The 26,950-nt window shown below is 43.8% G+C and overlaps 1 protein-coding gene across 10 annotated transcripts in view; it reads left to right on the top strand.

Moving 5' to 3' along the window:
• The window catches only part of LOC147710249 (butyrophilin subfamily 3 member A3-like), a 192,360-nt gene that overhangs the window by 70,855 nt on the left and 94,555 nt on the right, over nucleotides 1-26,950 (top strand). For 4 of the 10 annotated variants that reach the window (XM_086920934.1, XM_086920935.1, XM_086920931.1 and 1 more), the window contains exons 5-10: nucleotides 6,207-6,227; nucleotides 12,042-12,062; nucleotides 12,969-12,989; nucleotides 22,595-22,615; nucleotides 23,435-23,455; nucleotides 23,544-23,564. In XM_086920934.1, coding sequence (XP_086777060.1) covers nucleotides 6,207-6,227; nucleotides 12,042-12,062; nucleotides 12,969-12,989; nucleotides 22,595-22,615; nucleotides 23,435-23,455; nucleotides 23,544-23,564 — 126 coding nt within the window. The remainder of the gene's footprint in view (nucleotides 1-6,206; nucleotides 6,228-12,041; nucleotides 12,063-12,968; nucleotides 12,990-22,594; nucleotides 22,616-23,434; nucleotides 23,456-23,543; nucleotides 23,565-26,950) is intronic. The other 6 variants (XM_086920929.1, XM_086920930.1, XM_086920933.1 and 3 more) reach the window with 6 other exon arrangements.

The raw sequence follows: 26,950 nt of genomic DNA, 5'->3' as shown, positions 1-26,950 counted from the left end.
ATTTGCTGATGTGCTGTTCTCTATCAAAAATAAGTATTAGAATAAGTATAAAGCAACTGCAAGCACCCTGAATTTTATCTTTGTGTTTTTACAATAGTTAGAGGGGGCTTATTTTTCACAGTTTTACTATGGATCCTTACCCCAAATGCCCCAACAGGACCACCCCCTGTTTCTTGTTCAGGTATTGTATTATGAGTAGGTGTGGGTGGTAAATGTTTCTCCTTCTGCAGATTTTGTGGAGTGTTCCCCACTACATGGAGTTTCGGAAAAACTCTGCCAACTGATGCATGGCAGACTTTTTTCTCGAAGCGAAAGGCCACCTCTTGGTGAGGTTTCTCAACGTGGGAGGTTGCAGCAGGTTGCTACCGCTTGAGTTGATAAAGCTGCCACTCACTTTGTGAAAGCTGCCACTCAAGTAGAAAATCTAATCAAGCAGCACAAAAAAGCAGTGCGCTCTCGGGCACCATATGTTGCAATTTGCACTGATTCTACAGCATGGAACAAGTCCCCTGCCCTAGAAATCAGCGCTAGCAGAATGATGTACCGCAACTCTGCCGCTCACAGAACTCTGTGGAATCTTGTGGCGATTTTGGGTAACTCTACCGAATTCTGCTGAGTAAAACTTGCAAGTTCTGCTCAGGCCTAATTATGAGCCATCCACTTAGCCAACACCACTTCAAATGATGGCACTTCAAGAAATTGCACTGTATGAGAATGGTTTTGGTACTGATTTTGAATAAAAAAATCATACACACACTCCACGGTTATTTAACGCCAGCCAAAGTTTTTTGTTTACTACTGTTTTCATGACTGGCATGCCATACTACATTGTCATATTACTAGATTGCTACTGGAGTATTTTTCCTCTTAATGTGGATTATCATGCTGATTGCAATCTCTTTGCTAAGGAATGGAAATTACATTCCTGATAAAACTGCTGTATATCGTGGTTTATGAATTGCAACTACATGCTTCACACAGAGCACACTGCAATCATATTGCTGTGAACAAAGCTGATTATCCTGTGCTGAATGGTGCAGTTTGGGACTAAGGGACAGATGTATCAAGAATTGCTTTTGCAATTCTCAAATAGCCAATTGTAGAGATTCGCTATTTAAGAATCGCAAAATCCAATGTATGTAGAATTTGTTAAAAATATATCAAAATTAAATGCTACTAGAGGGTTTACAGCATTGATTGTGCCGCCCACTTAAGCAGCCCTTTAAAGATGTCTCAGGCCTTACATTGTGTGTGCTGTTGACTGTGCCTTCTCGACTTGGCAAAATTAAACTTTTCCCAGGCCCAAACCTTCTGTTATAATACATATAATTCACACTTAAGGTGGGTCCTGCAGGCCGCAATGTACCTAAAATGTTGGACATGTCCTAGGAGATGAAAACCTCTTAAATGTGTTTTTCACTACTGTAAGGCCTTACTCTCCATAAGATAACATGGTGATTACCTTATTATGTTTTACAAGTGAAATTTCCAAATGGGACGAGATACTTGGTTCAAGTTTGGTGACTCTGGAATCCTAATTGTACATACTAACGTATGATGGAGTTGGATTTTAAATTACAATTCTGAAAATGCCACTTTTAGAAAGTTGGCTTCTGGTTCAAGTTTGGTGTCTCTGAAATCCTAGTTTTAAATACTAACTTATGGTGGAGTCAGCTTTTAAATTACAATTCAGAAAATGCCGCTTTTATAAAGTTGCCATTTTCTTGCTTTAGTCATATGGTGCCTGCAGCCTATCTGACTGGGTGTAGTTGGCAGCTGGGCTTTTGTGTATTACTCTTAGACATCCACACATAATGGGAGCTCAGGTGTGACTAGGTGGCACATCACTTGCAGGCCATATTGTGTCTCCCCAAAAACAACTCTACATTGTCACTTCAGCCAGCTTGGAGCCAGAGCAGGTGAAGTACAACATTCTCTGTCCTTCAAAGACAATGTCTAGAAGCTTCTCCCACTTTCCAGTACCAGTACATCGGGATATAAAAAGGAGACCTCAGACACCAACTCTTCAGTACACTTCTGGACCTGTGGATACTCTGCCAGGAAGGGGTGCTGTGCTGCTGAAGGACTGCCACTCTACTGAGCAACTATGTTTCCTTTATACAAAAACTAGCGGCCCGTCCCGACGTTGTCCGGGTAAAAAAAGTCTAGGCAGCAATGGTTTTAGTATCATTGTACATTCGTCCCACATGATAAGAGAAACATTTTGAAGCAGTGTCCCCAAAGGTCCGTTTTTCCGAATAGAGCATATTGAATCCCTTTCAAGGGAAACTGTTAGAGGCAGTTCAAAGGTAGAATGTGCTCTTTTCCCAGCTGTTAGCAAAGTGGCAGCTATTCCAGATGAAGCAACAGCTAGAGCCAAATTCCCAGAAGATCGAACTTTGGCAAGTATGAGGTTGATTAGGTAAGTCTTTCCTGTGCCACTAGGGGCGTCTATGAACAATAGTTTGCCTTGCTTCTTTTCAACACTATCAACTATGGTGTTGTAGGCGAGTTGTTGATCGGGAACTAAGTTAGGCAAGTGTTGAGCAAGGTAGTTATTTAGCTCTGGAATATTGTGTGCAGATATAGTTTTGGGGTATATGGGTATTTTTAGGGTTCAGGGGTAGGTTTGGGTTTTGGGGTACAGGGGTATTTTAAGGGTTCAGGGCTAGGTTTGGGGTTTGGGTTACAGGGGCATTTTTAGGGTTCAGGGCTAGGTTTGGGGTACAGAGGTATTTTAGGGTTCAGGGGTAGGTTTGGGTTTTGGGGTACAGGGGTATTTTTAGGGTTCAGGGCTAGGTTTGGGTTTTGGGGTACAGGGGTATTTTTAGGGTTCAGGGCTAGGTTTGGGTTTTGGGGTACAGGGGTATTTTAAGGGTTCAGGGCTAGGTTTGAGTTTTGGGGTACAGGGGTATTTTTAGGGTTCAGGGCTAGGTTTGGGTTTTGGGGTACAGAGGTATTTTAGGGTTCAGGGGTAGGATTTGGGGTACAGGGGTATTTTTAGGGTTCAGGGCTAGGTTTGGGTTTTGGGGTACAGGGGTATTTTAAGGGTTCAGGGCTAGGTTTGGGTTTTGGGGTACAGGGGTATTTTAGGGTTATGGGGTATTTTAGGGTTCAGGGGTAGGTTTGGGTTTTGGGGTACAGTGGTATTTTTAGGGTTCAGGGCTAGGTTTAGGTTTTGGGGTACAGGGGTATTTTTAGGGTTCAGGGGTAGGTTTGGGTTTTGAGGTACAGGGGTATTTATAGGGTTCAGGGCTGGTTTTGGGGTATAGGGGTATTTTTAGGGTTTAGGGCTAGGTTTGGGTTTTGGGGTACAGGGGTATTTTTAGGGTTTAGGGCTAGGTTTGGGTTTTGGGGTACAGGGGTATTTTTAGAGTTCAGGGCTAGGTTTGAGTTTTGGGGTACAGAGGTATTTTAGGGTTCAGGGCTAGGTTTGAGTTTTGGGGTACAGAGGTATTTTAGGGTTCAGGGGTAGGTTTGGGTTTTGGGGTACAGAGGCATTTTTAGGGTTCAGGGCTAGGTTTGGGTTTTGGGGTACAGGGGTATTTTTAGGGTTCAGGGGTAGGTTTGGGTTTTGGGGTACAGGGGTATTTTTAGGGTTCAGGGCTAGGTTTCAGTTTTGGGGTACAGAGGTATTTTAGGGTTCAGGGCTAGGTTTGAGTTTTGGGGTACAGAGGTATTTTAGGGTTCAGGGGTATGTTTGGGTTTTGGGGTACAGGGGCATTTTTAGGGTTCAGGGCTAGGCTTGGGTTTTGGGGTACAGGGGTATTTTTAGGGTTCAGGGCTAGGTTTGGGGTACAGGGGTATTTTTAGGGTTCAGGGGTAGGTTTGGGTTTTGGGGTACAGGGGTATTTTTAGGGTTCAGGGCTAGGTTTGAGTTTTGGAGTACAGAGGTATTTTAGGGTTCAGGGCTAGGTTTGAGTTTTGGGGTACAGAGGTATTTTAGGGTTCAGGGGTAGGTTTGGGTTTTGGGGTACAGGGGCATTTTTAGGGTTCAGGGCTAGGTTTGGGTTTTGGGGTACAGGGGTATTTTTAGGGTTCAGGGCTAGGTTGGGTTTTGGGGTACAGGGGTATTTTTAGGGTTCAGGGGTAGGTTTGGGTTTTGGGGTACAGGGGTATTTTAAGGGTTCAGGGCTAGGTTTGTGTTTTGGGGTACAGGGGTATTTTAGGGTTCAGGGGTAGGTTTGGGTTTTGGGGTACATTAGTATTTTTAGGGTTCAGGGCTAGGTTTGGGTTTTGGGGTGCAGGGGTATTTTTAAGGTTCAGGGGTAGGTTTGGGTTTTGAGGTACAAGGGTATTTATAGGGTTCAGTGCTGGGTTTGGGTTTTGGGGTATAGGGGTATTTATAGGGTTTAGGGATAGGTTTGGGTTTTGGGGTACAGTGTGTATTTATAGGGTTAAGAAGATGGGTTAGTGTTTAAGGGTGTTGGGGTATTTTAAGAGTAAGGGTGGGTTATGATCATGGGGTGCAGGGGTATTTAAAGGGAGCAGGGTGGGATTAGCACACAATATGAGGCATGGCCACACGCCCTCAGTGTTTGTCACGCCCCCTGCACACGCCTCCAGCACACGCCCACAGCACAACGCAGACACGCCCACAAGGGACTACTTTGCTGGCACGGTTCTTTTACCTTTTAAATGTATATGGTGGGCGTCTGTATAGCCTATGTCCTTCTGCAGCATCTGCCCTTTCCAACGCTGTATTGGGTGTTGTGATTGGCGCTGTGGTTCCCGAGTTTACCTTGCCTAAAGGTGCAAGTTCTCTCTTTATAATAGTAGTATAGATAGAAGTCCCCTGCACAATAGGCAAGGCAATGCACACTCTTTGCAACAACAACAACACAAATCACCGAGACACACACCAAGAGATTTTACTCAAATTAGACTATTCGATTGCATTTAAAAAATTTCCAGAAATGCCTATTTTCAAATTTATAACCATTGTTGGCTGTCTGAGAAAACATTTCTAAAGAAAACATCTACAAATGATAGGAGGGTTTTTCAAATAGTTTTGAGGGGTACAAAGTCTGAGCATATTGTTTGTTACCTATCTTTGAAGCCTTTTTATAAACTGCATTGAATTCATTACTATTTTATAGTCCCGCGCAATTGTATTGCAATGTATATAAGAAGAACAAAGGTTCAAGGGTGGCCTGACTAGGTCCAATAACACAAGGTTAAAGATTATCTTAAGAATTATTTTGTTTAGATATTGAATCAATTGGGGAGCAGGCTTTGTAGGTCAACATGTGTATTTTTAATCATTGTAATTTCAAGTTGGTATTTACACAGGTATGTTCAGGTGCTAACATGTGTGAAAAGGTGCGTAACGTGACTGAGTCAAAGTGACAATATACGAAATATCACAGGGAAAACAAAAAGAAATCCATAACCATATGTAAGCACTGGGAGCACATTTGCACTGTATTAAACTAGTTAATTGTCCAGTAGGGCACAGTGCTAATACATGCTCAACTCTCATTTTAGTTCCAGACTGCTCACTCTGTCCTGATGATGATCTTGACTCACTAAAGATCGAATTGTCGTCGACTCCCCACCATTGACAATCCCCCCATTTGTACATAATTAAAATGATACACATGTTGCCCTACAAAGCCTGCTCCCCAATTGATTCAATATCTAAACAAAATAATTCTTAAGATAATCTTTAACCTTGTGTTATTGGACCTAGTCAGGCCACCCTTGAACCATTGTTCTTCTTATATACATTACACCCCAGGTTCACTTAATGGGGTACCCTTGTTTCCCATAAACAATTGTATTGCAAGGCAACCAAATGTCCTATACTACAATAAAAAACAGGAAAATGAATGACAGGTTTTGAAAAGTATAAGAATTGTGAATGTGACAGGTCAGTTTGAAACACATAAACTATTTATGACTATATGAACAGAAATATCTTATGAATATTACATGTTCACACATTTTGCAAAATGTAATAAGAATAATTAGAAAAATCCTCCCAGGTAGCTAATACTACCCTTTCTGAGTTGTCTTTATCTGTCTAGTTTCACCAGTAGGCAATGTAGAAATATTTTACACATCCTGAAAGCAAGATTAAATTAGACTTCTCTATATTTTCTCTGATTGGTCTTTTAATCAAAGCAATATGTAAGTGTATAAATTGAGCAGGAATACATGGACCTTGTATAATAAGTAATATTAGTTTATTTTTGTGTACACAGACAATCTCCAAGAAGAAAAGGGTGAGTGTTATGGTATTTCTATTAGTACAGCAGCATTGGATGTTTTATGATCTCTTCAAGTGGTATTTTGCTGTCACTGGATGGGATGAAATGAAATGAAAATAAGATTTCTAAAGCACAACTTTAACCTGGGGGTATCTAGGCAATGAGCCAGACTTAGGGGGTCATTAGGATCGCGGACGGACTTGAGTCCGTCCGCGACCCCAGAGTAGGAGGGAACGCCCGCATGGGCTGCGGCGTTCCCTCTGTGCAGATTAGGATGTGACCGCCAGGGTGGCCGTCACATCCTCTATCTTTAACATTGTGGCGGGTGCAGCAACAAGCTGCACCCGCCGCAATGTTAAAAATGCATGCACAGCATTTGCGTGCACAAAGCGGCAGGCACCGCGCGGTGCCTGCTGCTTTGTTCACGCAAATGCAGGGGGTACCATAGGTACCCCCCATGTGCACCGCCCACCACCCCTTCACCCAGGGGGCCCGCAACGGGCCCCCGAAGTGAAGGTCCATATGCTTTTCCACAGCGGAAAAGCCGCCGTGGAAAAGCATAGAAGTGCAGACATCCTAATATGCCTGGCGGTGTCTGATAGACACCGCCAGACATGTTAGAGCTTTTCCACCGCGGTCGGAAGGCGACTGCGGCGGAAAAGCTGCGGACGGAATACCAGACCCACCAGCCATCCTAATTTGGCGGTGGGTCTGTGGAGGCTCCGCAGCGGTTTTCCCGCATCCTCCGGACCGGCGCTGGCTTTTGCCGTCCCGGAGGATGCGGGAAAACCGCAATCCTAATAAGCCCCTTAGAGACAGTTTGTTTATGGAAAAATGGGGAGAGGCTATTTAGTGAATAGCCATGTTTTTAGGTTTTCCCAAAATTCTAATAAGTTTGCTTTGTTCTTGAGTTCTAAGCTGCATTCCCGCTGGTCGACCTGGAGGTCCTGAAGATCCTTCTCAGCGACTGCTGCTAAGTTGTGGAATTCTCTTCCAGACGAAATTGCTGGACAATGTTCACACACTGTGTTTCGTAAAATGTTAAAAACCTGGCTGTTTCCTCTGACGTTGGTTTAGGGGTGCCTTGGCTGTCTGCATTTATCTTCTGCTGTTAGCGCCTTGACGCCCTTGGGCAAAGTTAGCGCTTTACAAGTTTTATATTCATTCATTCATTAGTTCTATGCAACAAGATTAAATCTGGCTCCCCTTCTGAAAGCCTTAAACCTGACCAGTTCATGAGATCGCTACCTGTGCTCTTGTCACCTCTGAGCCAGGTGATCAATAAATCCTAGTCTAGTGCGGTCATTACCAGTACTTGGAAGCAAACCAGGGAGGTTCCTCTGCTCAAGAAACCTTCCCTGGACGCTGCAAACGGGAAAACTATCGCCCGATTTCTCTCCTCCCGTGGATCGCCAAGATCACTGAGACCCATAATAATTCCATCCTCACCAGATTTTTGGAAGTGAACAACTGCCGGGACATTTCTCAGAATGGTTTTCGCTCAGGCCACAGCACGGAGTCTGCTCTCCTGGCTGTCATTAAGCATCTCTGGCTTGCTCTAGATGAGGGACGTATGTCAGCTCTGGTTCTCCTAGACCTCAGTGCCTCATTTGACATGCTCTCTCATGAGATTCTAGTGCGCAGGCTGGAGGAGGCAGGTGTTGTGGGCTCGGCCTTGACTTGGTTTGCTTCCTTTCTCTCCAACAAGACGTTTCAGGTTGAAGCCTCGCCGTTCGCCTCCACGCTCCATGCCAACAAACAAGGGGTCCCTCAGGGCTCTGCGCTGAGCCCCACGCTTTTTAACCTTTATGTTCAAACTCTGGCAGTCCTGTCAAGGAGCAGAGGGCTTACTATTGTATTATATGCTGATGATACACAGCTGGTATTAGCTCTCTCAGAGGACACTGTCGGGGCAGCATCCAAGTTTCAGGACAATCTTACGGTTGTCGCCGAGTGGATGACTGCCAATTGTTTCCAACTGAACTCCAGCAAGTCAGAAGTTCTGCTGGTGGGAAGAGATCAAGAGCTGTGGGGGGAACGGTGGTGGCCGGCCATACTGAGCTGTGCACCTACCCCTAAGCAGGTGGTGAAAGATCTTGGTGTCTGGGTTGATTCGGCGCTCAGCTTTCAATTTCAAACTAAGAAAGTTGCAGGGACCTGCTTTGGCATACTTCAGGGGAGGGGGGGATTAAACCATTGCTTGGGTTTTTTGATCCGTCCATCAGGCAATTAATTATTCAGGCTTCCATTTTATCAAGACTGGACTATGCCAATGCACTGTATTTAGGATAAATAAGACCGAAACCCTGAGTCTACAGCGAGTTCAATACACTGCGGCTAGAACCCTTCTGGGTCTCCCTAGAACCTGCCCCACCTCTAGGGCAATTCATCGGCTACACTGGCTGCCTGTCAGACAAGTGGAATTCAATGTCCTTTGCAATGCGTTAAAAATTCAGAAATCTTCCTCTCCTAGCATCCTGTCAAATTTGCTTTCACTATTCTCCTACTCACCACCTTCACTCGACGGGACAACATCTGGCGACTGTGCCTCGAATGAGGAGGGCGCTATCGGGGGGGCACTCTTTCTGTTTACTGGCTGCCAAGCTTTGGAACGCTTTGCCATTGTCCATTCTTGCCATGAACAACTACATGGCCTTTCGTAGGGCCATCAAAATTAATCTTTTCCCCTCACTCTAGTGCCTCCCTCTGGTTACCAGCCTCTATGTTCTGCTGCAGCGCTGGGATGCCTCTTTGCTGAGGCAGCTGTGCGCTATACAAAACATGCTGACATAACATAACTATCAGGAGCAAATTTCACAACCACGCTGTGCAGGTTATGAACCGCCACTCCCCCACAGAAACTGGTCCTGGGAAGCTTGATTCAGGTCCAGGGAAGACATGGCTTGGCAGTTCGGGCTGGACTGTTCCCATGAGGCACAGGGTCAGACTGATTTGCATATGGCCATGTCTGAACTGGGGTGGCGGAGTGAGCTAAAGAACGTTGATGGATTAAACCCAGATCAGTTGACTGGGGGTGAGTGTTTGTATTGTCAACGCTCCGTCCATCATCCCCTTTGGTTTTTCTTTGTTCGCCCAAAGTTGGCAGGGTATGCTCAGATGTGAGTCCCTTTCTCACTTTGCCACTGGATTCAAGCAAGCCCGGCTGAAGACCGGTGTAACGCCAGAAACCGGTCCTGGGAAGCTTGATTCCGGTCCAGGGAAGACATGGCTTGGCAGTTCAGGCTGGACTGTTCCCATGAGGCATAGGGTCAGACTCATTTGCATATGGCCATGTCTGAACTGGGGTGGCAGAGTGAGCTAAAGAACGGTGATGGATTAAACCCAGATCAGTGGACTGGGGGTGAGTGTTTGTATTGTCAACGCTCCGTCCATCATCCCCTTTGGTTTTTCTTTGTTCGCCCAAAGTTGGCAGGGTATGCTCAGATGTGAGTCCCTTTCTCACTTTGCCACTGGATTCAAGCAAGCTCGGCTGAAGACCGCTGTAATGCCAGAAACCGGTCCTGGGAAGCTTGATTCCGGTCCAGGGAAGACATGGCTTGGCAGTTCAGGCTGAACTGTTCCCATGAGGCATAGGGTCAGACTCATTTGCATATGGCCATGTCTGAACTGGGGTGGCGGAGTGAGCTAAAGAACGGTGATGGATTAAACCCAGATCATTTGACTGGGGGTGGGTGTTTGTATTGTCAACGCTCCGTCCATCATCCCCTTTGGTTTTTCTTTGAATTTAGGGACTACAAGGTTTCCACTGTAAACAGCACAAAGAGATTGTGCTGAGATGTAACGTTGGAAGCGCTGTCTCAAATACGCAGTGTCAAGTCCTTGTAACACTTTAAAGGCTATACAAAGTGCCTTAAATTAGATGTGTTTTCCGATGGGTAGCCAATTTATCTGGGCCAGGGGTTGGGATGCAGGTTTAAGTTTGTGGATACCCAGCAGTAATCCTGCTCCCACGTTCTGCAGTGTCTGCAACTTGTGCAGTAAATGTTTTTGAATGTTGATGAAGAGCGCATTGCAGTACTGCAATTTAGAGGAAATGAGAGCAGTAACTATAGTTTTTAGCAAGGTCATTGGGACGTTGGGCAACACTTTTCGAGGGATTTTCTAGACACAAAAGCAGGAATATGTATTATGATTTCTCTGTCCTTCAAAGGATAGCTTTGTGTTGATGATTAGTCTCAAATCTTTTACTTTACTATTTGGGGTAGGCAGGGTTCCAAGTTCTTGAGACCACCAGTTAGGAGACAAGAAGGAGGGGTTATTGCCAAACAGTAAAACCTCAGTTTTTGAGGAGTTCAACTTGAGGCAGTTGTTCCGCATCCAGTTGCTATGTGGAGCATGCAATCGTGAAATTGAACTCCCAAGGCCTCGGGGTGTCCTGCTATCAACACAACGATCTGCGTTTCATCAGCGTAGGAGACCAGCGCGAAACCATGAGCTTTGATCAGTGCTGTCAACGGGGTGACATACAGATTAAATAGAGTGGGGCTCAGGAATGAACCCTGGGGCACAGCGCAAGGCAGTGAGAAAGCTGGTGATGTAAAGTCTCCTAAAGACACTGTTTGAATTTGGTCGGTTAGGAAGGATGTTTAGAACTTGAGTGCTTTACCTTTTATACCAAACGGTGCAAGTCGGTCAATTGGGAGAGTATGGTTAACTTTGTCGAATGCGGTCAAAACTTCTAATAAATCAGGGCTGCGTTGTCCCCGCAATCTGTTGTCTGTCTGACTTCCTCAGTGGCTGTGATCAGTGCCAGCTCAGTGCTGTGATGACTACGGAATCCAAACTGAGTTGGATCGAGATTCTAATTATTTTTTATAAAGGTCGTCAGCCCCTGATTTATGGTCTCTTGGATATCATTTAAAGTGATAATATGGGACTTTATTTAACTTTAGATCCCTCACAGACTGTACCTGATGGCGATTCTGTAAGAGACTTCAGAATGAACACAGCCAGTGCTGAGTAAAACAGATAAAAATAGCATTCCCCTTTCTGTCCTAGCCTAGAACTGTCATAGACATTAATCCCTTTGCTGTTCTGGCTGGATTAGCCCAGTATGATGAAATGCTTTTAGCCATAACCATAATATTGTCGGTAATGACCTAAAAGGGTATTAGGAGAAATGGCCCTGTTCACAGTGACGAAACAGAAAGTAAGGCAACTATTATTTTTGTGTTGTGTTCTCTTTTAGTGGCACTCCTTTGAGTCAAGAATGTAAGAAGGGCAGCTATTTTTGGATTTCGGCTTATCTTTGTTTTTGTATGTGTCATTTATGACCTGTATAACTCTTTTCTTATTGCAATCTTTAACCCCATCGCTGCTGCCGTCGCGTGCACTACCTCGGTGGTGCTGCGCACGTCCGTTGGCCATCGCGGCCCCACCCGCGCAATGGAACGTTCAGCACTGGAGATGGAACGTCGGCGCAGTTAAGGTGTTAATATTGTTGTGAAATATATATTTTATGCATAATATTATGAAAGTATCCTGTAATCTGAGTGTGTACACAGACTCAATATTTTTACACAGCCACTAAGAAGGAGCACTCGGTTGTAGGTCTTGTAATGTTCCAAATGCACATTCATTTGCTCTGTTCAATCCTGACTGTCAAATGTTCATTGTGGTGTGACACTTTCAATCTCATCATTTTTAATATCATACCCTTAATTTTTGCAAATAACTTGAATTTAGAGAATTTCAGCATAGTTGCTATAATATTGAAGAGTTGAACAAGTCTTGAAAGTTTGACTTTGAAATTTGGAGTAATGGAGTATTAAATATACATGAGTAACACATTTTTTATCCCTATTTCAGAAACTCTACAGAAGGAGAAAGGTATGTAAAATTGCATTGATACAAAGCTAAGGGCAAGCACAAATCTATTCAAGATAGAATACGTGTGTTAAGCAACTTGCCTGAAGATTTTTACTGCCTATCTTGCATCACTTGTTTATGATGATGTTGGGAGCTTTATTTTGCTCTATAGAAGGACTAAAAAAGGAGGCTCCTACACAGTGAGCAAGGCAAGGCCCAGTCTGCACCGCAACACTAAACACCAACTCAGACACTCAATTTAGACTCTTCGACTACATCTTGAAAATATTCAGAAATGCCCATCTTCAAATTCATAAAGCAAGTGTTGGCTCTCTCAGTAGACAGTAGAATTTCCAAATGATTGTAGGTTTAAAAAAAAAAGTTTTGAGGTTTACAAAAGCTGAACATTTTGTTTGTTACATATCTTTGAAGCCTTTCTATAGACTGCATTGAATTTGTTACTAATTTACAGACACCCTAACCAATATAGTGCAAGTCAACTTGATATCATATACTTAAAAAGCTAGGCCAATGATTGAGGAATTTTAGAAAAGTATACAAAGTATACAAATTGTGATTGTGATAGGTCAATTTGAAATGCATAGATTATCTATGACTACATGAACAGAAATATCACTTGAATAGTACATTTCATACACTTGGCAAAAAATATATATTTAGAAAATCCTACCAAATGGCTAAATACTACCCTTTCTGAGTTGCCTTTACTGTCTACTTTCAATTGTGTGTCTTTTAGTTTCACCAGTAGGCAATATGGAAAAAATGTACATAAACAAGAATAAGTTACCCTTCTCTATATTTTCTCCTAAAGCAAGAGATAAGTTTATAAATTGAGCAATAATTGAGTGGATGATATGTTAAAACAAATTCTAGGGAGCTCATGTTGATTTGTTTTTGTGTACACAGACAATCTCCAAAAAGAAAAAGGTGAGTGTGATGGTTTTTTTAATAATACAGCAGCATTGGATGCTTTACGATCTCTTCAAGTGGTATTTTGCTGTCGCTGTACACAGTAGATTGTCTATTCCAGTTCAACCTTGGGCACAGATTTTATGGCATCCTAACTTGAACCATAGTAGCTTCTTGTCTAATCCTCTCACATTTTTATATCCTTCTATTTCAAGATGCTCTGATTCTGGAATATTGTCTACAAAGACATTAACAGATTCTGAAACGATATAGAGGAATGGGGTACAAGCCCTGGAGGAATACAATCCACCTTTCCTCGTCTCCTGATTGATGTCATGGTACATGTGAAGGGCCCAATGTTACACTGCTTTTCTCTACTGTTTTCAGCTACTAGATGTTCATTAAGTTTTAATGCAAAAAACTTCCAATCCTGTCGTCTGATTATATGGGCCCCTTCGACTGCGATGATGTATTTTCGGTTTATACTCTGACAGGATCTGAGCCTTGTTTGTCTTAAGGTTTCCGTGTCTATGTATCATCAAATAAGCATTTTTATGCCCTCATAAACTTGGCAATATCATCTTGTTGTGCAAGACCATCTTCCTTGCCCCCTGCAGCATACAGGAGGACACAGGGAGGTTAATTTACAGTTTGGTAGATAATGGGAACTGCCACAACTTGGCAAATACTCCATTCTGTCAATCTTGCAAACCCCTCAAATTTAGAGTTGGCTCCTCCGGTTGGAGACCTTGTCCTATCACTGGGCCACAAGATCATAGTTATGGATGTCAAGCCACATTTAGAGAATAGCTACTGTCATAAAATTACCCTTCTCGGAAGAGTCATGCATCACAGTCCACAGGGTGTAAATCTATTCCTCCTTACTCAGTACATTGGGACAAAACTCCCTATGCCTTATGGTCAGTGATTTACTTTCTCTTTTAGAGACATTTATTTCAATACTAAGCTCTCTCATGAGCAAACTAAACAAATACATTGCTGCTTCATAGATTTCTTTAGCCTCAGTTAAACAATCAATCTTGAGCTGCACTGAGGGATTAAGATGGGTTTATGCAGTTAGGAACAGTGGCCCTCCTCCAGGGGAGCCTACACCATACTCTCTGCTGAATTATTACTCCTGTTCAAACCCATACATTAAGAGATGCAGGAAGAGTGCATTCTTCAGATATCGGAACTTAATGGATAATCACCAATAATGGACATTGATGACCATTGTAGAGTAGTCCACGACACTCCCAGTCATTAAAATGTAAACAAGGATTGCTTTACCTTGCTTTATGTTTTCTTTTGCAAGAAGACAGGGAATCTATGGCTAGAAGAAATACCCTGACTGCAGTGCCAGGAGCTCCAGCTCAACAACATTCAACTCTGTGAAGGACAACTTCAGCGACAGGTCTGTGAACATGAGCAGTGTGGAAACCCAACGTGAGAAACAAATTGAACCTTCCCTCTGCTGTGGTACAAAGAATGACTTTGTCTGACCAGAACAGCCCAAGAGATAAAGGCTGCTGCTTCAGTATCCCTTTCCAGCTTTCAGAACTCTTTTATTTACCTATAGTCAGCCTGCAGTGATATTTGGGTGGGTCCATCAGGAGCCTGCCCAAGTGGTTGAAGGATGTATCAGGAACACTGTGACAATTCCCTTCAGACTTTTCTATTTTCATCAGTTTGTGCTTTCAGTCTTTACAGTGTAATTTTATTTACTTTTATCAGCCTTTGTCATTTCTTTCATAGAAAGTGTGACGTTTTAGAGATGTGTAGGAATACTAGAAATGTCTGCACCACGTGCTCCTGATTTCTAGAATTGTTTCAAAATATGAACAATATCCTATCACTATGATGATAGAGTAGACACATTTGCAAAAATGACTATTTGCCTTATTTCTACTTTAGTGTATGCAAGTCCTGTCATCGTTTTCAAATTTAAAAACACGATAACATGTAATCAACAAATAGATACTATAAAAACTCAGGAATCAGCCTCTAGCTAAATAGAAGCTTCACTCCAGAGATATTGAGGCAAAGGTCACGCCGGTCTGCAACAGAAACCTCAGTCAGAGGAGACAGAAGTGAGTGTGGCTTTCAGCCAGTCATTGTTTAAGTTCTAGATTCCCCCTGCACCCAAACAACATTACATTTTAGCTCCCATGGCAAGGCTTGGAAAATCTGTACCTTTTGAGTAGTTTTTGATCACACAATTGAAAACATAATTATTACAGTACTAGCGGCCCGTCCCGACGTTGTCCGGGTAAAAAAAGTCTAGGCAGCAATGGTTTTAGTATCATTGTACATTCGTCCCACATGATAAGAGAAACATTTTGAAGCAGTGTCCCCAAAGGTCCGTTTTTCCGAATAGAGCATATTGAATCCCTTTCAAGGGAAACTGTTAGAGGCAGTTCAAAGGTAGAATGTGCTCTTTTCCCAGCTGTTAGCAAAGTGGCAGCTATTCCAGATGAAGCAACAGCTAGAGCCAAATTCCCAGAAGATCGAACTTTGGCAAGTATGAGGTTGATTAGGTAAGTCTTTCCTGTGCCACTAGGGGCGTCTATGAACAATAGTTTGCCTTGCTTCTTTTCAACACTATCAACTATGGTGTTGTAGGCGAGTTGTTGATCGGGAACTAAGTTAGGCAAGTGTTGAGCAAGGTAGTTATTTAGCTCTGGAATATTGTGTGCAGATATAGTTTTGGGGTATATGGGTATTTTTAGGGTTCAGGGGTAGGTTTGGGTTTTGGGGTACAGGGGTATTTTAAGGGTTCAGGGCTAGGTTTGGGGTTTGGGTTACAGGGGCATTTTTAGGGTTCAGGGCTAGGTTTGGGGTACAGAGGTATTTTAGGGTTCAGGGGTAGGTTTGGGTTTTGGGGTACAGGGGTATTTTTAGGGTTCAGGGCTAGGTTTGGGTTTTGGGGTACAGGGGTATTTTTAGGGTTCAGGGCTAGGTTTGGGTTTTGGGGTACAGGGGTATTTTAAGGGTTCAGGGCTAGGTTTGAGTTTTGGGGTACAGGGGTATTTTTAGGGTTCAGGGCTAGGTTTGGGTTTTGGGGTACAGAGGTATTTTAGGGTTCAGGGGTAGGATTTGGGGTACAGGGGTATTTTTAGGGTTCAGGGCTAGGTTTGGGTTTTGGGGTACAGGGGTATTTTAAGGGTTCAGGGCTAGGTTTGGGTTTTGGGGTACAGGGGTATTTTAGGGTTATGGGGTATTTTAGGGTTCAGGGGTAGGTTTGGGTTTTGGGGTACAGTGGTATTTTTAGGGTTCAGGGCTAGGTTTAGGTTTTGGGGTACAGGGGTATTTTTAGGGTTCAGGGGTAGGTTTGGGTTTTGAGGTACAGGGGTATTTATAGGGTTCAGGGCTGGTTTTGGGGTATAGGGGTATTTTTAGGGTTTAGGGCTAGGTTTGGGTTTTGGGGTACAGGGGTATTTTTAGGGTTTAGGGCTAGGTTTGGGTTTTGGGGTACAGGGGTATTTTTAGAGTTCAGGGCTAGGTTTGAGTTTTGGGGTACAGAGGTATTTTAGGGTTCAGGGCTAGGTTTGAGTTTTGGGGTACAGAGGTATTTTAGGGTTCAGGGGTAGGTTTGGGTTTTGGGGTACAGAGGCATTTTTAGGGTTCAGGGCTAGGTTTGGGTTTTGGGGTACAGGGGTATTTTTAGGGTTCAGGGGTAGGTTTGGGTTTTGGGGTACAGGGGTATTTTTAGGGTTCAGGGCTAGGTTTCAGTTTTGGGGTACAGAGGTATTTTAGGGTTCAGGGCTAGGTTTGAGTTTTGGGGTACAGAGGTATTTTAGGGTTCAGGGGTATGTTTGGGTTTTGGGGTACAGGGGCATTTTTAGGGTTCAGGGCTAGGCTTGGGTTTTGGGGTACAGGGGTATTTTTAGGGTTCAGGGCTAGGTTTGGGGTACAGGGGTATTTTTAGGGTTCAGGGGTAGGTTTGGGTTTTGGGGTACAGGGGTATTTTTAGGGTTCAGGGCTAGGTTTGAGTTTTGGAGTACAGAGGTATTTTAGGGTTCAGGGCTAGGTTTGAGTTTTGGGGTACAGAGGTATTTTAGGGTTCAGGGGTAGGTTTGGGTTTTGGGGTACAGGGGCATTTTTAGGGTTCAGGGCTAGGTTTGGGTTTTGGGGTACAGGGGTATTTTTAGGGTTCAGGGCTAGGTTGGGTTTTGGGGTACAGGGGTATTTTTAGGGTTCAGGGGTAGGTTTGGGTTTTGGGGTACAGGGGTATTTTAAGGGTTCAGGGCTAGGTTTGTGTTTTGGGGTACAGGGGTATTTTAGGGTTCAGGGGTAGGTTTGGGTTTTGGGGTACATTAGTATTTTTAGGGTTCAGGGCTAGGTTTGGGTTTTGGGGTGCAGGGGTATTTTTAAGGTTCAGGGGTAGGTTTGGGTTTTGAGGTACAAGGGTATTTATAGGGTTCAGTGCTGGGTTTGGGTTTTGGGGTATAGGGGTATTTATAGGGTTTAGGGATAGGTTTGGGGTACAGTGTGTATTTATAGGGTTAAGAAGATGGGTTAGTGTTTAAGGGTGTTGGGGTATTTTAAGAGTAAGGGTGGGTTATGATCATGGGGTGCAGGGGTATTTAAAGGGAGCAGGGTGGGATTAGCACACAATATGAGGCATGGCCACACGCCCTCAGTGTTTGTCACGCCCCCTGCACACGCCTCCAGCACACGCCCACAGCACAACGCAGACACGCCCACAAGGGACTACTTTGCTGGCACGGTTCTTTTACCTTTTAAATGTATATGGTGGGCGTCTGTATAGCCTATGTCCTTCTGCAGCATCTGCCCTTTCCAACGCTGTATTGGGTGTTGTGATTGGCGCTGTGGTTCCCGAGTTTACCTTGCCTAAAGGTGCAAGTTCTCTCTTTATAATAGTAGTATAGATAGATGACAGAATCTTCTGTTATAGTATTGGTTACCTCCTTAATGTGAGATAGGAGCCCCCTTTTACTGTAGGTTTTTGGAGCTTGACTTACAAAGGATATTCCCCACTCTATGATTTCTAAGTTTGATTCTCATGTTTATATAATCTGTTCATGAAAAATGGGGCAAACCCTTGCACTAGGTATAAATAGGAGGGCACCAATTACAAAACATATTTTAAACAGTGGCACTCTGTTGAAGCTTACCCTTTCTGTAGGTCATCCCCAAACTTTTTGGCTTCTCCTCCTAGTTTTGCTGATTTCCATCCTCTTGGCCTTAGGACTCTGTGCACTTTACCACTGCAAATGAGTGCTAACATGCTCATGCTCTCTCCTTAAAACATTGTAGAATTGGCTTATACCCTAATGGCATATTGAATATACTTATAAGTCCTTAGTCAAGTGACATTACATTTTCCCAGGTCCTGTAAATCAATTGCTACTCGTGGGTTTGGAGCACTGTTTGTGCCACTCACTTTAGTAGCCCTTTAAAGAGGTCTCAGGCCTGACATTGCAGAGCATATGTTTGCTGTTTACACTACCATCCCAAATCTTCTGTTCATATAGGTCACACTTAAGGTAGGCCCTGGACATCCCAGAGGGCAGGGTGCGATGCTTTTAAAAATTGGACATGTATTTTAAATTGTACATGTCCTAGGGGATGAAAACTCTTAAACTTCTGCAAGGTGTAGCTCTCCTTTTAGATAACATGGAGATTTCTTTATTACATTTTATAAGTATATTTTCCAAATGGGACGAGATTTCTGGTTCAAGTTTGGTGTCTCTGGAATCCTAATTTTAAATACTAATTTATGGTGGAGTCAGATATTAAATTACAATTCTGAAAATGCCACTGTAAGAAAGTTAGTGAGGTCAGCCCTGAAGCATGTCCGGGAGCTCAGGGTGCACTACTGTGGTGTCACTTTGTTCAAAGTGTATTAACAAGGAATCAAAATTACTTTAGTGTTTTATAACTTTTCTGGAAAACAGGTAATCCAGGAATCAATTCCATAAACAAAAATCTACAGTCCATCACTGAAACATTGCAACCATAGAAAATGTTCAATATCCGCTTTTATTCAATCCCTAACAGAATTTCTTCAACAAGAAGTGATGATGCTTTTCTCAACACAGATGACAGTAGTAGTTCCATTTCCCAATGCATTTCGGGCAAAAATCTGCCCTTCTTCAGGGGAATCTAAAACATCAATAATAAGAATCAAAGTAAAAATCTCCACAGGTAATATTATATTTAACCATAATCAACATGCTGCTTAATGTAGTGCTCATACAAACAAGCAAACAGGGCTCCAGGTGTCGCTCATAAGGTGATATAAGAATCTATAAGAAACCAAAGAGAGTTGTGACCAGAAACGTAAGTGCGCAAAAACGGTGTCCACACGAGGTGCTGTGACCTACTTCCCACATGAGGTGAATACATCAAAGAAGGAGTGTGGTGGTGACATACCATGAGTGTCGCCTGCTTTGAGTCGGCATAATGTGGAATTGTGGAACAAGATGTGCGTAAAACCAATACATGCCGTGACCCATCGAAATCCGATCATGTAGCAAGAAGTACCTTAACTTTTTGCCAAAACTTCAACTAGCGAGAAATTCACAACCCAAACTGTGGGCGGCTCCCCACAAAGGGCCTCACAACCCCTTATTGTAGCTTCACCCAGCTTGGAGCCAGGGCAGGGGAGGGACGGAATTCTCTGCTCTTCAAAGACAATGTCTAGTAGCTTCTCCCACCTTCCAGAACCAGGGCATCAGGATATAAAAATGTGACCTCAGGCAGAAAACCCTCAGTACACTTATGGACCTGTGGATACCCTGCCAGGAAAAAGGACTGCTTTGCTGTTGAAGGACTGCTACTCTGATGGACTGCTGCTGTGAAGGAACTGCTGCCCTGCTATGCTGACCTGCTGCCCTTTTACCTGGGTGAGAAGGATTGAATCTGCATCTTTGGAACCCAGAACACAGAGTGTCTCCAAGGGCCAGATGGTTGGCATCCTGATTTGAAGCCGCAGGGAAATAACCGGCTTGGAACCACCTTGCACCTGCACCTGTCCTCTGCCATCTGTGAGTCTACCCTGCCAAATGGTGCTACCCTAGTCCTTGACCCTTGGAAGTAGACCTAAGGTGCTTGCCAGCCGAACCAATGAATCTTGTCTGATCAGCGGCGCATCCCGAGCAAAATAGGCACATCTCATCTGTGGAGCGGCACACCCCTGTACAGAATGGACACTTCACCGGGAAACAGCATTTGTAACGAAGTTTTAAAAACGACTGACTTGAACAACGAATCCTTAACAACAACGACATCCTTAACCACGACATTCTTAACTACGACTTATTCGAACAAGGACTTCTCTAAACCACGAAAAAAAAGACATTGTGAGTGGCCAGTAGATGGCACTGTTGTAATTACAATGACAAGTCTCTTAATGTGTTGCACTTTGATTATATTTGATGTAATGAATATGATGTATAGGGATTTATAACCGCATAATATTAATATTTTGACTGTATGAATTGTTAAGGTTTATGCTGAAAATGATAAAAAAAATTACACTACAAGATCCGAAGCATTTAAAATTTTGTTTGCTGTCTGACTGAATTTTCAAAGATAAATGCATTTTTTTCTGTGAAAAAAAAATAACTTTGCTTTCAGACCCCTTTATTGTCTAATCCCGGCCCAATTCGCCGGGGGTATTAAATCAATTTGTCCATGCCATGCTACTAATTCAAATGTTAAAGACTAAGGCTGCGATTCTCTTTAGTTTTAAAGACGAATGCATGGGAAATAAAACTCAGCCTAGAGTCTCCTTTCACAACTTTCAAGCCTCCCTGGGACATTATGTTTATAAGCAAAAAAGAATAAGGAGGAACCCAGTCAACCATTCATATCTGAAATAGCGGTGGGTATAATGTAATGGTGGCGAGGAAGGGGCACCGCTCCCATTAGCGCAGCAGGTGCAGGAGCACCGGTGCCCAAGGATGTGAGAGGTCCACAAATTAAGGTTGATTTGTACTATTGAACCGTTGAACATGTGGCCCATCAGCCTCCATGAAACCATCAAAAAGCAGACCATTTCCCAACCAATGGCACCTGTCAAATAATAAATATCTGCACCGTGTATTTATTCAACTACCCCAACCTCCCACACACAGATAAAAGCGGCTTGGATATGTTATGTGGATACATATGATAGATTGGTAAAAGTGTTATCTGCTCGCGTCCAGTTCTATCCTACCTCAGGACGGACAGGGAGCCTACCGGCCGGCCTCATACTCCCGCTCACAGCACCCGGGGCCTGGAAGCGGCTCATTTGCAAAGCGCAGAATGCTTCAATACATTTATAATGTGTAATTGGTAAATATCCGAGTGTGCTTACTCGGCAGAAACTGGGCTGACGGATGCATTCCACTTTACAGCTGCAACACATTGTAAAATATGAAGTATGAGTGCAGGTTATGAATACATTTTTGGAGGAGCACATCTACTCTTGACAAGGACGTTTCAGGAGGGAAAATAAAATCAATAGGGCCATCTATTGGCCAGTCACGAGATGTTTTTTTCGTGGTTGAGGAACTCGTTGTTAAAAATGTAGTTGTTTGGCTTTACTCGTTGTTTAGCCTTCGTGGTTTCGGAATTTGTGGTTTAGGCAGTAGTTGTTCAATCATACATCCCACTTGTGGATTGGATCCTTCGAAAAGACCCTCTTCTCCTCCGCAGTCCTCAGGACCGACGCATCATTCTGATGTTGCAGTGCGGGGCATCCACAGCCCATGTCCTCCATGTCATGTCAATGGCAATCTCTACGACAGTGATGGACTAAGCATCTCAGCTCCTCGGAACTGAAGCTGTGAACGGTGAATGCCACCATTGCCGGACTTCGCATCATAAGCCCCGTTGACTGAATTCTCAACAACGATGAAACAGGACCTCGCACTGCAGCCTTGCCACATCTCGAACCAACTTATTGATTCGGCTCCGCAGCGCATCTTTGATGCAGATCCACATACGCTCTGCAACCAGGTTTTCTGGTACTCTGTTCTGCAGGTCTGACTGGGCCCCTGTAGCCAGCCTGCACTCCATAGCTGTTGGCCTCAACTTATGGCTATGTCCCAGTTCAGCACAACCACATATTCCCAGTTGGAGCTTTATGGTTTTTGGTGCACGTTTCGCTTAAACTGGTCAATTCAATTTCTCTGGTTCTACTAATTGTATTTTTGCGATTCTTTTCATTAAAAGTTACTCTAATTTTTGATCTCTGTTAAGGGCTCATTTTGTTGTGTGTTTTCACTGTTTTACAGTTTGAAGTGTTCCACATATACTTTGTACATTGCTCTTGAGTTAAGCCTCACTGCTCTGTGCCAAGCTATCAAGAGGGACAGTTCATTTTGGAGGTTTGCTTGTGCCTTGATCCAACATGGATAGTGGGTGAGCTTGACCAGGGTTCACAGCCCAGCCCACCACCAACGCAATTTCTTACATGTGACATTTTTAATCTCTCAGTTTTTAGAAACAATCCGGTAAGATTTGGCAATATCGTGAATTTAGAGAATTGCATGTGAGCAAAGTGTCATAATATTCAAGCTTGGAACAACTTGAAAGTTTGCCTTGGAAATTTAGAGCAATAGAGTATTAAAACTGCACCAGTAACACATTTGTCGTCTCTATTTCAGACACCCTCCAGAATGAAAAAGGTATGTGAAATTGCATTGAAACAAAGGTGAGGGTAAGAACAAATCTAGTCAAGGTAGAGTACTTCTGCTAAGCAACTTCTCTGATGATTGTTACTGCCGGTCATGTATCTTTCGCTTATGATGATGTTGGGAACGTTTTTTTGCTCTATAGAGGGACCATCCGTTGGACCGTGTTTCCTTTATACAAAAACAGAAGTCTTCTACACAGTGAGCAAAGCAATGCACATTCTTCATCACAACCAATGGATTTTACTCAAATTAGACTGTGCAACTCCATCTTGAAAACCTCCAGAAATGCCAATTTTCAAATTAATGACCTATTGTTGGCTATCTGAGAGACATTCCTAAAGACAGAATGTTCAAACGATTGTAGGGTGTTTTTAAAAATAGTTTTGAGGTTTAAAAAATCAGAACATATTGTTAATTCTATATCTTTGAAGACTGTATAAACTACATTGAATGTATTACTATTTTATAGAACCCTCACCATTGTATTGCAAGGCAACTTATTGTGATACACTACAAAAACACCAGGCCAATGATTGAGGGTTTTAAGAAAGTATACAAATTGTGAATGTGATAGGTCAGTTTGAAATTCATAAAGTATTTATGACTACATGAACAGAAATATCTTATGAATATCACTTGTGCACACATTTTTCAAATTGCAATACGAATATTTAGAAATCCTCCCAGATAGCTAATACTGCATTTCTGAGTTGTCTTTATTCGTCTACTTTTACCAAAAGGCGATGTAGAAATAAAGGGCACATTTTCAAAACAAGAATAAATGATTCTTTTCTAAATTTTCTCTGATAGGTGATTTAATGAAAACAATAGGTAAGTTTATAAAGTGAGCAATAACAGATGGATCTTATATAAACAGTAATTCTAGAGAGCTCATATTAATTTGTTTTTGTGTACACAGAAAATCTCCAAAAAGAAAAAGGTGAGTGTAATGGTATTTCGAATAATACGGCAGCATTGGATGCTTTATGATCTCTTCAAGTGGTATTTTGTTGTCACTGTACACAGTAGATCATCAATTCCAGTTCAAGCTTGTAAGCAGTTTTTCTGGCATCATAATCAGGAACCTTAGTGGCGTCTTGCCTAAAGTTCCCACATTTTGAATATCTTCTATTCCTAGATGCTCTGATTTTAGAATATTTTCTAGACAGAAGGCAAAACAAATACATTGCCGCTCTATAGAGTTTGATATCTTAAGTTTAACAACTACCCAGGAGCTGCTCTAAAGGATTAAGATGGGTATATTATGTTATGTTAGATTTGTATGGTGCAGGTTATCACCCGAGGCTCTCAGGTACTGGAGCAGGTGCGTAGATCTGGCAGTTCTGGAGCAGGAACCTATGACTGCCAGTGCTCCTATTTGAACAGCCAGGTCTGCAGCCTCTTTCAGAAGATGAGGAGTTGAGTGGTAGTTCTAATGTGGGAGAGTGTTCTTTCCAGCTTTTGGCAGCAATGATGTAGAAAGTGCGTGTTCCTGCCTTGCTTCTCTGGGTGTGTGGGATATGTGCGAGGGATTATAGAGGTGGAGCAAAGCTATCTGGAGGGTTGGTAGAGTTGGAGTCGGTCCTCTGTTGTAGGAGGTTTTGTAGGTGTGTTGCAGCATTTCTGGATGGTTAGCCAGTGCAGTTCTGCTAGGTAGGGAGTGATGTATGTGCTTCTGAGGACGTCTACTATGAGTCTGGCATCGGTGTTCTGGATCGTTTAGAGTCTTTGCATGAGCTGGGTGGAGATGCTGGCTAAGAATGCATTGCCGTAGTCAAGTCTGCTGAGGATGTGGACTTGGGTAACCGTGTGTCTTGTGTGCGTGGGAAGCCATTTGAAGATTTTGTGCTGCATTCTACGGATGTGGCAATAGGATGTAATCACGGTCTTGACCTATTTGTTAATCGAGAGCTTGTCGTCAAGGATGATGCTGAAAGTTTCTGATGTGGTCTGTGGGGGTGGGAACCAGGCCAGGTGGCCACCAGGAGGAGTCCCAGGGAAAGTTCCGATTTCCAAAGATCTGAATCTCCGTTTTGTCTGTGTTGAGTTTGAGGCAGTTCACTTGCTTCCGGTTATCCAAGTCAGACATTTAGAGGTGCTGTTGTTCCTGGTGGTGCTGTTCATGCCATTGAGAGAGACAATTAGCTGAGTGTCATTGGTATAGGAGACAATGTTAAGGTGTGTGGCTCTTTAAGATGCAGATGAGGGGTCTCATGTAAAGGTTGAACTGAGAGAGGAGCCCTTAGGGACTCCGCAGACGAGCTTCTTGTGTTTTTAGGTGAAGGTGGGGAGTCTGACTCGGAAGGAGGCGATCCAACCTAAGACTGGTACTTGGATTCCAGATTCCTAAAGTCTAGCAATGAGGTTGTCTTGGGAGATGGTAACAAATGCCACCAAGAGGTCGAGCAGAATAATGTTATATGGTTTCTACAAATTAAGAAGGAATGTGTGTCTGGACAACATAAACGTCCGAATATGGAGACACACATGTAGGGGAGTAGGGTCTGCTTCCTATGGTCACCCCCACTTTTTGCTGTGATTTTCTGTTTTTTTTACTTTAGTGTGGCTGTGGTCCTACTAATCATGCCCACAGCCCAGCTGTTCTCTCTCTAAATGGATACCATGTACTTTAGGTACATACCAGATTGATTACTGGGTCACCCTTGTGAGTCCCTGTATAGTGTACCATAGGTACCCAGGGCATAGGTGCATCCAAGGCTTACCAGGGGCTGCAGCATGTATTGTGCCACCCCTGGTTGGGCTTCCAAACTGACACCACAGGTCTGTTCCCACAGCCTGAGTAAGGTGGTGTAATCACCCCTTATTTGGATATAGTATACCTATATCTACCTTTTATATAGACACATAGTAACCTATAAGTCTATGACAGGCCTTATCAATCCTGGAGGCAGAGTGCTTGGTTTTATGTGAGAGTGTGCCCTAGCATGAGCTGAGCCCCTCTGCAGCTTTCGGAACCATCTCCTTGTAGCTGTTTTATGATATAGCCATACCATATACTCTTAAGTGCATTATAATCATCGTGGGGGGTTATGCTAACTTTGAGTTGGCTTTATCAAAACATGTTGTGTAAGGTGTCAAACACTTTGGAATACTACACCCCGCCAGTTCTGGCGGCGGGGGTAGCATTCCACCCTTCTAGAGTGAGAAGACATGTAGTTACTGGTATACCCGGTTAAAGTTAAACAGAGCCGCAGCATCACAAAATGGATGCTGCTGCCACAGACACGAGTCTGACCTCCTGCTGCTGGACGAAACTTCGGCAGGGGAGGCTTGGACAATAGGTTTCCTGTCAGGGGGGGTGCTGGCACCACCCCAGACAGGCTTCAGTGTATTGGGGCAGGGAGGGCTGCATTCAGAATGCATTTTCTAGACACTGCCTGGGGCACACAAGGTGCTCCATGCATGGCCCGGTTCAAACCAGTTGCTGCGGCACTCCAGCCCCACTCTGGCCCGAAACTGGACAAGGGGGAAGGGGTGTAACCACCCCCTCCCCAGGTCCACCCAGCGGAGGGACCTTTCAGGTAGTCCAGCCCCCAAACTTAGTATAAGTATAGGAGCTGTGTCCCTAGGACTTTAGATTACCCTGGATGAAACTTTGACACATAAATCCTGGACCTTCGATGTTCCATTTTGACTGGAAGGCGGAAGACATCTCCCTTGTGGTCAAGGAGTGACCACCCTGTTCAAACAGGCACCAAGAAGCATCTTGCCGGTCTGCATTGTCAAGGCTCCCGCCGGATCCCGAAGACTCTGCGACACAGGACACGGACTTCCAGACATATCTGTGCTGCTTGACGCTCCCAGCAAAGCTGAGACCCGTGGCAGACACGAGAGATGTGGGACCGGAACTCCTGGACATCCTGCATTTTGCAATGCTACATCAACTTCCCGAAGTATTTGTAAGTTGTGCATTGGGGTGCTTGAAGCCCCAGACCCGAGTCACATTTGCACCAACGCTCAGGCCTCCACACTCCACAAGTGTCCCGTGGGGCCCGCTCCTGCATTTCAGCTCGACGCGTCTTCCCGGTTCCTTGCCCTTGGCTAGTGAGCCCCTGGAAAACTTCCTTTTGAAACTAACTTGCTTTCCTGGTTGCTCCAGGGTTGCTCCAACTTCTCCCCAAAAGAGTTCCTCAGACCTTGCTGGTCTGCACCGAAGCCAAGCTTCACTTCCTGCATGGGTTGCGTTTGCCAAGTCTTATTGGGTCCAAACCGGATACTGACACTGCAGTCAACTAGATCCTTCATGTGACAGCTCGAATCCAGCTCCTGGTTGTCATCGAAGCCTCCTGGTCCTCGTGGCTGCAG

The sequence above is a fragment of the Lissotriton vulgaris genome, chromosome 5, assembly GCF_964263255.1.
Source record: "Lissotriton vulgaris chromosome 5, aLisVul1.2, whole genome shotgun sequence".
Lineage (NCBI taxonomy): Eukaryota > Metazoa > Chordata > Amphibia > Caudata > Salamandridae > Lissotriton > Lissotriton vulgaris.
This window is presented reverse-complemented; position numbering and strand designations above follow the sequence as displayed.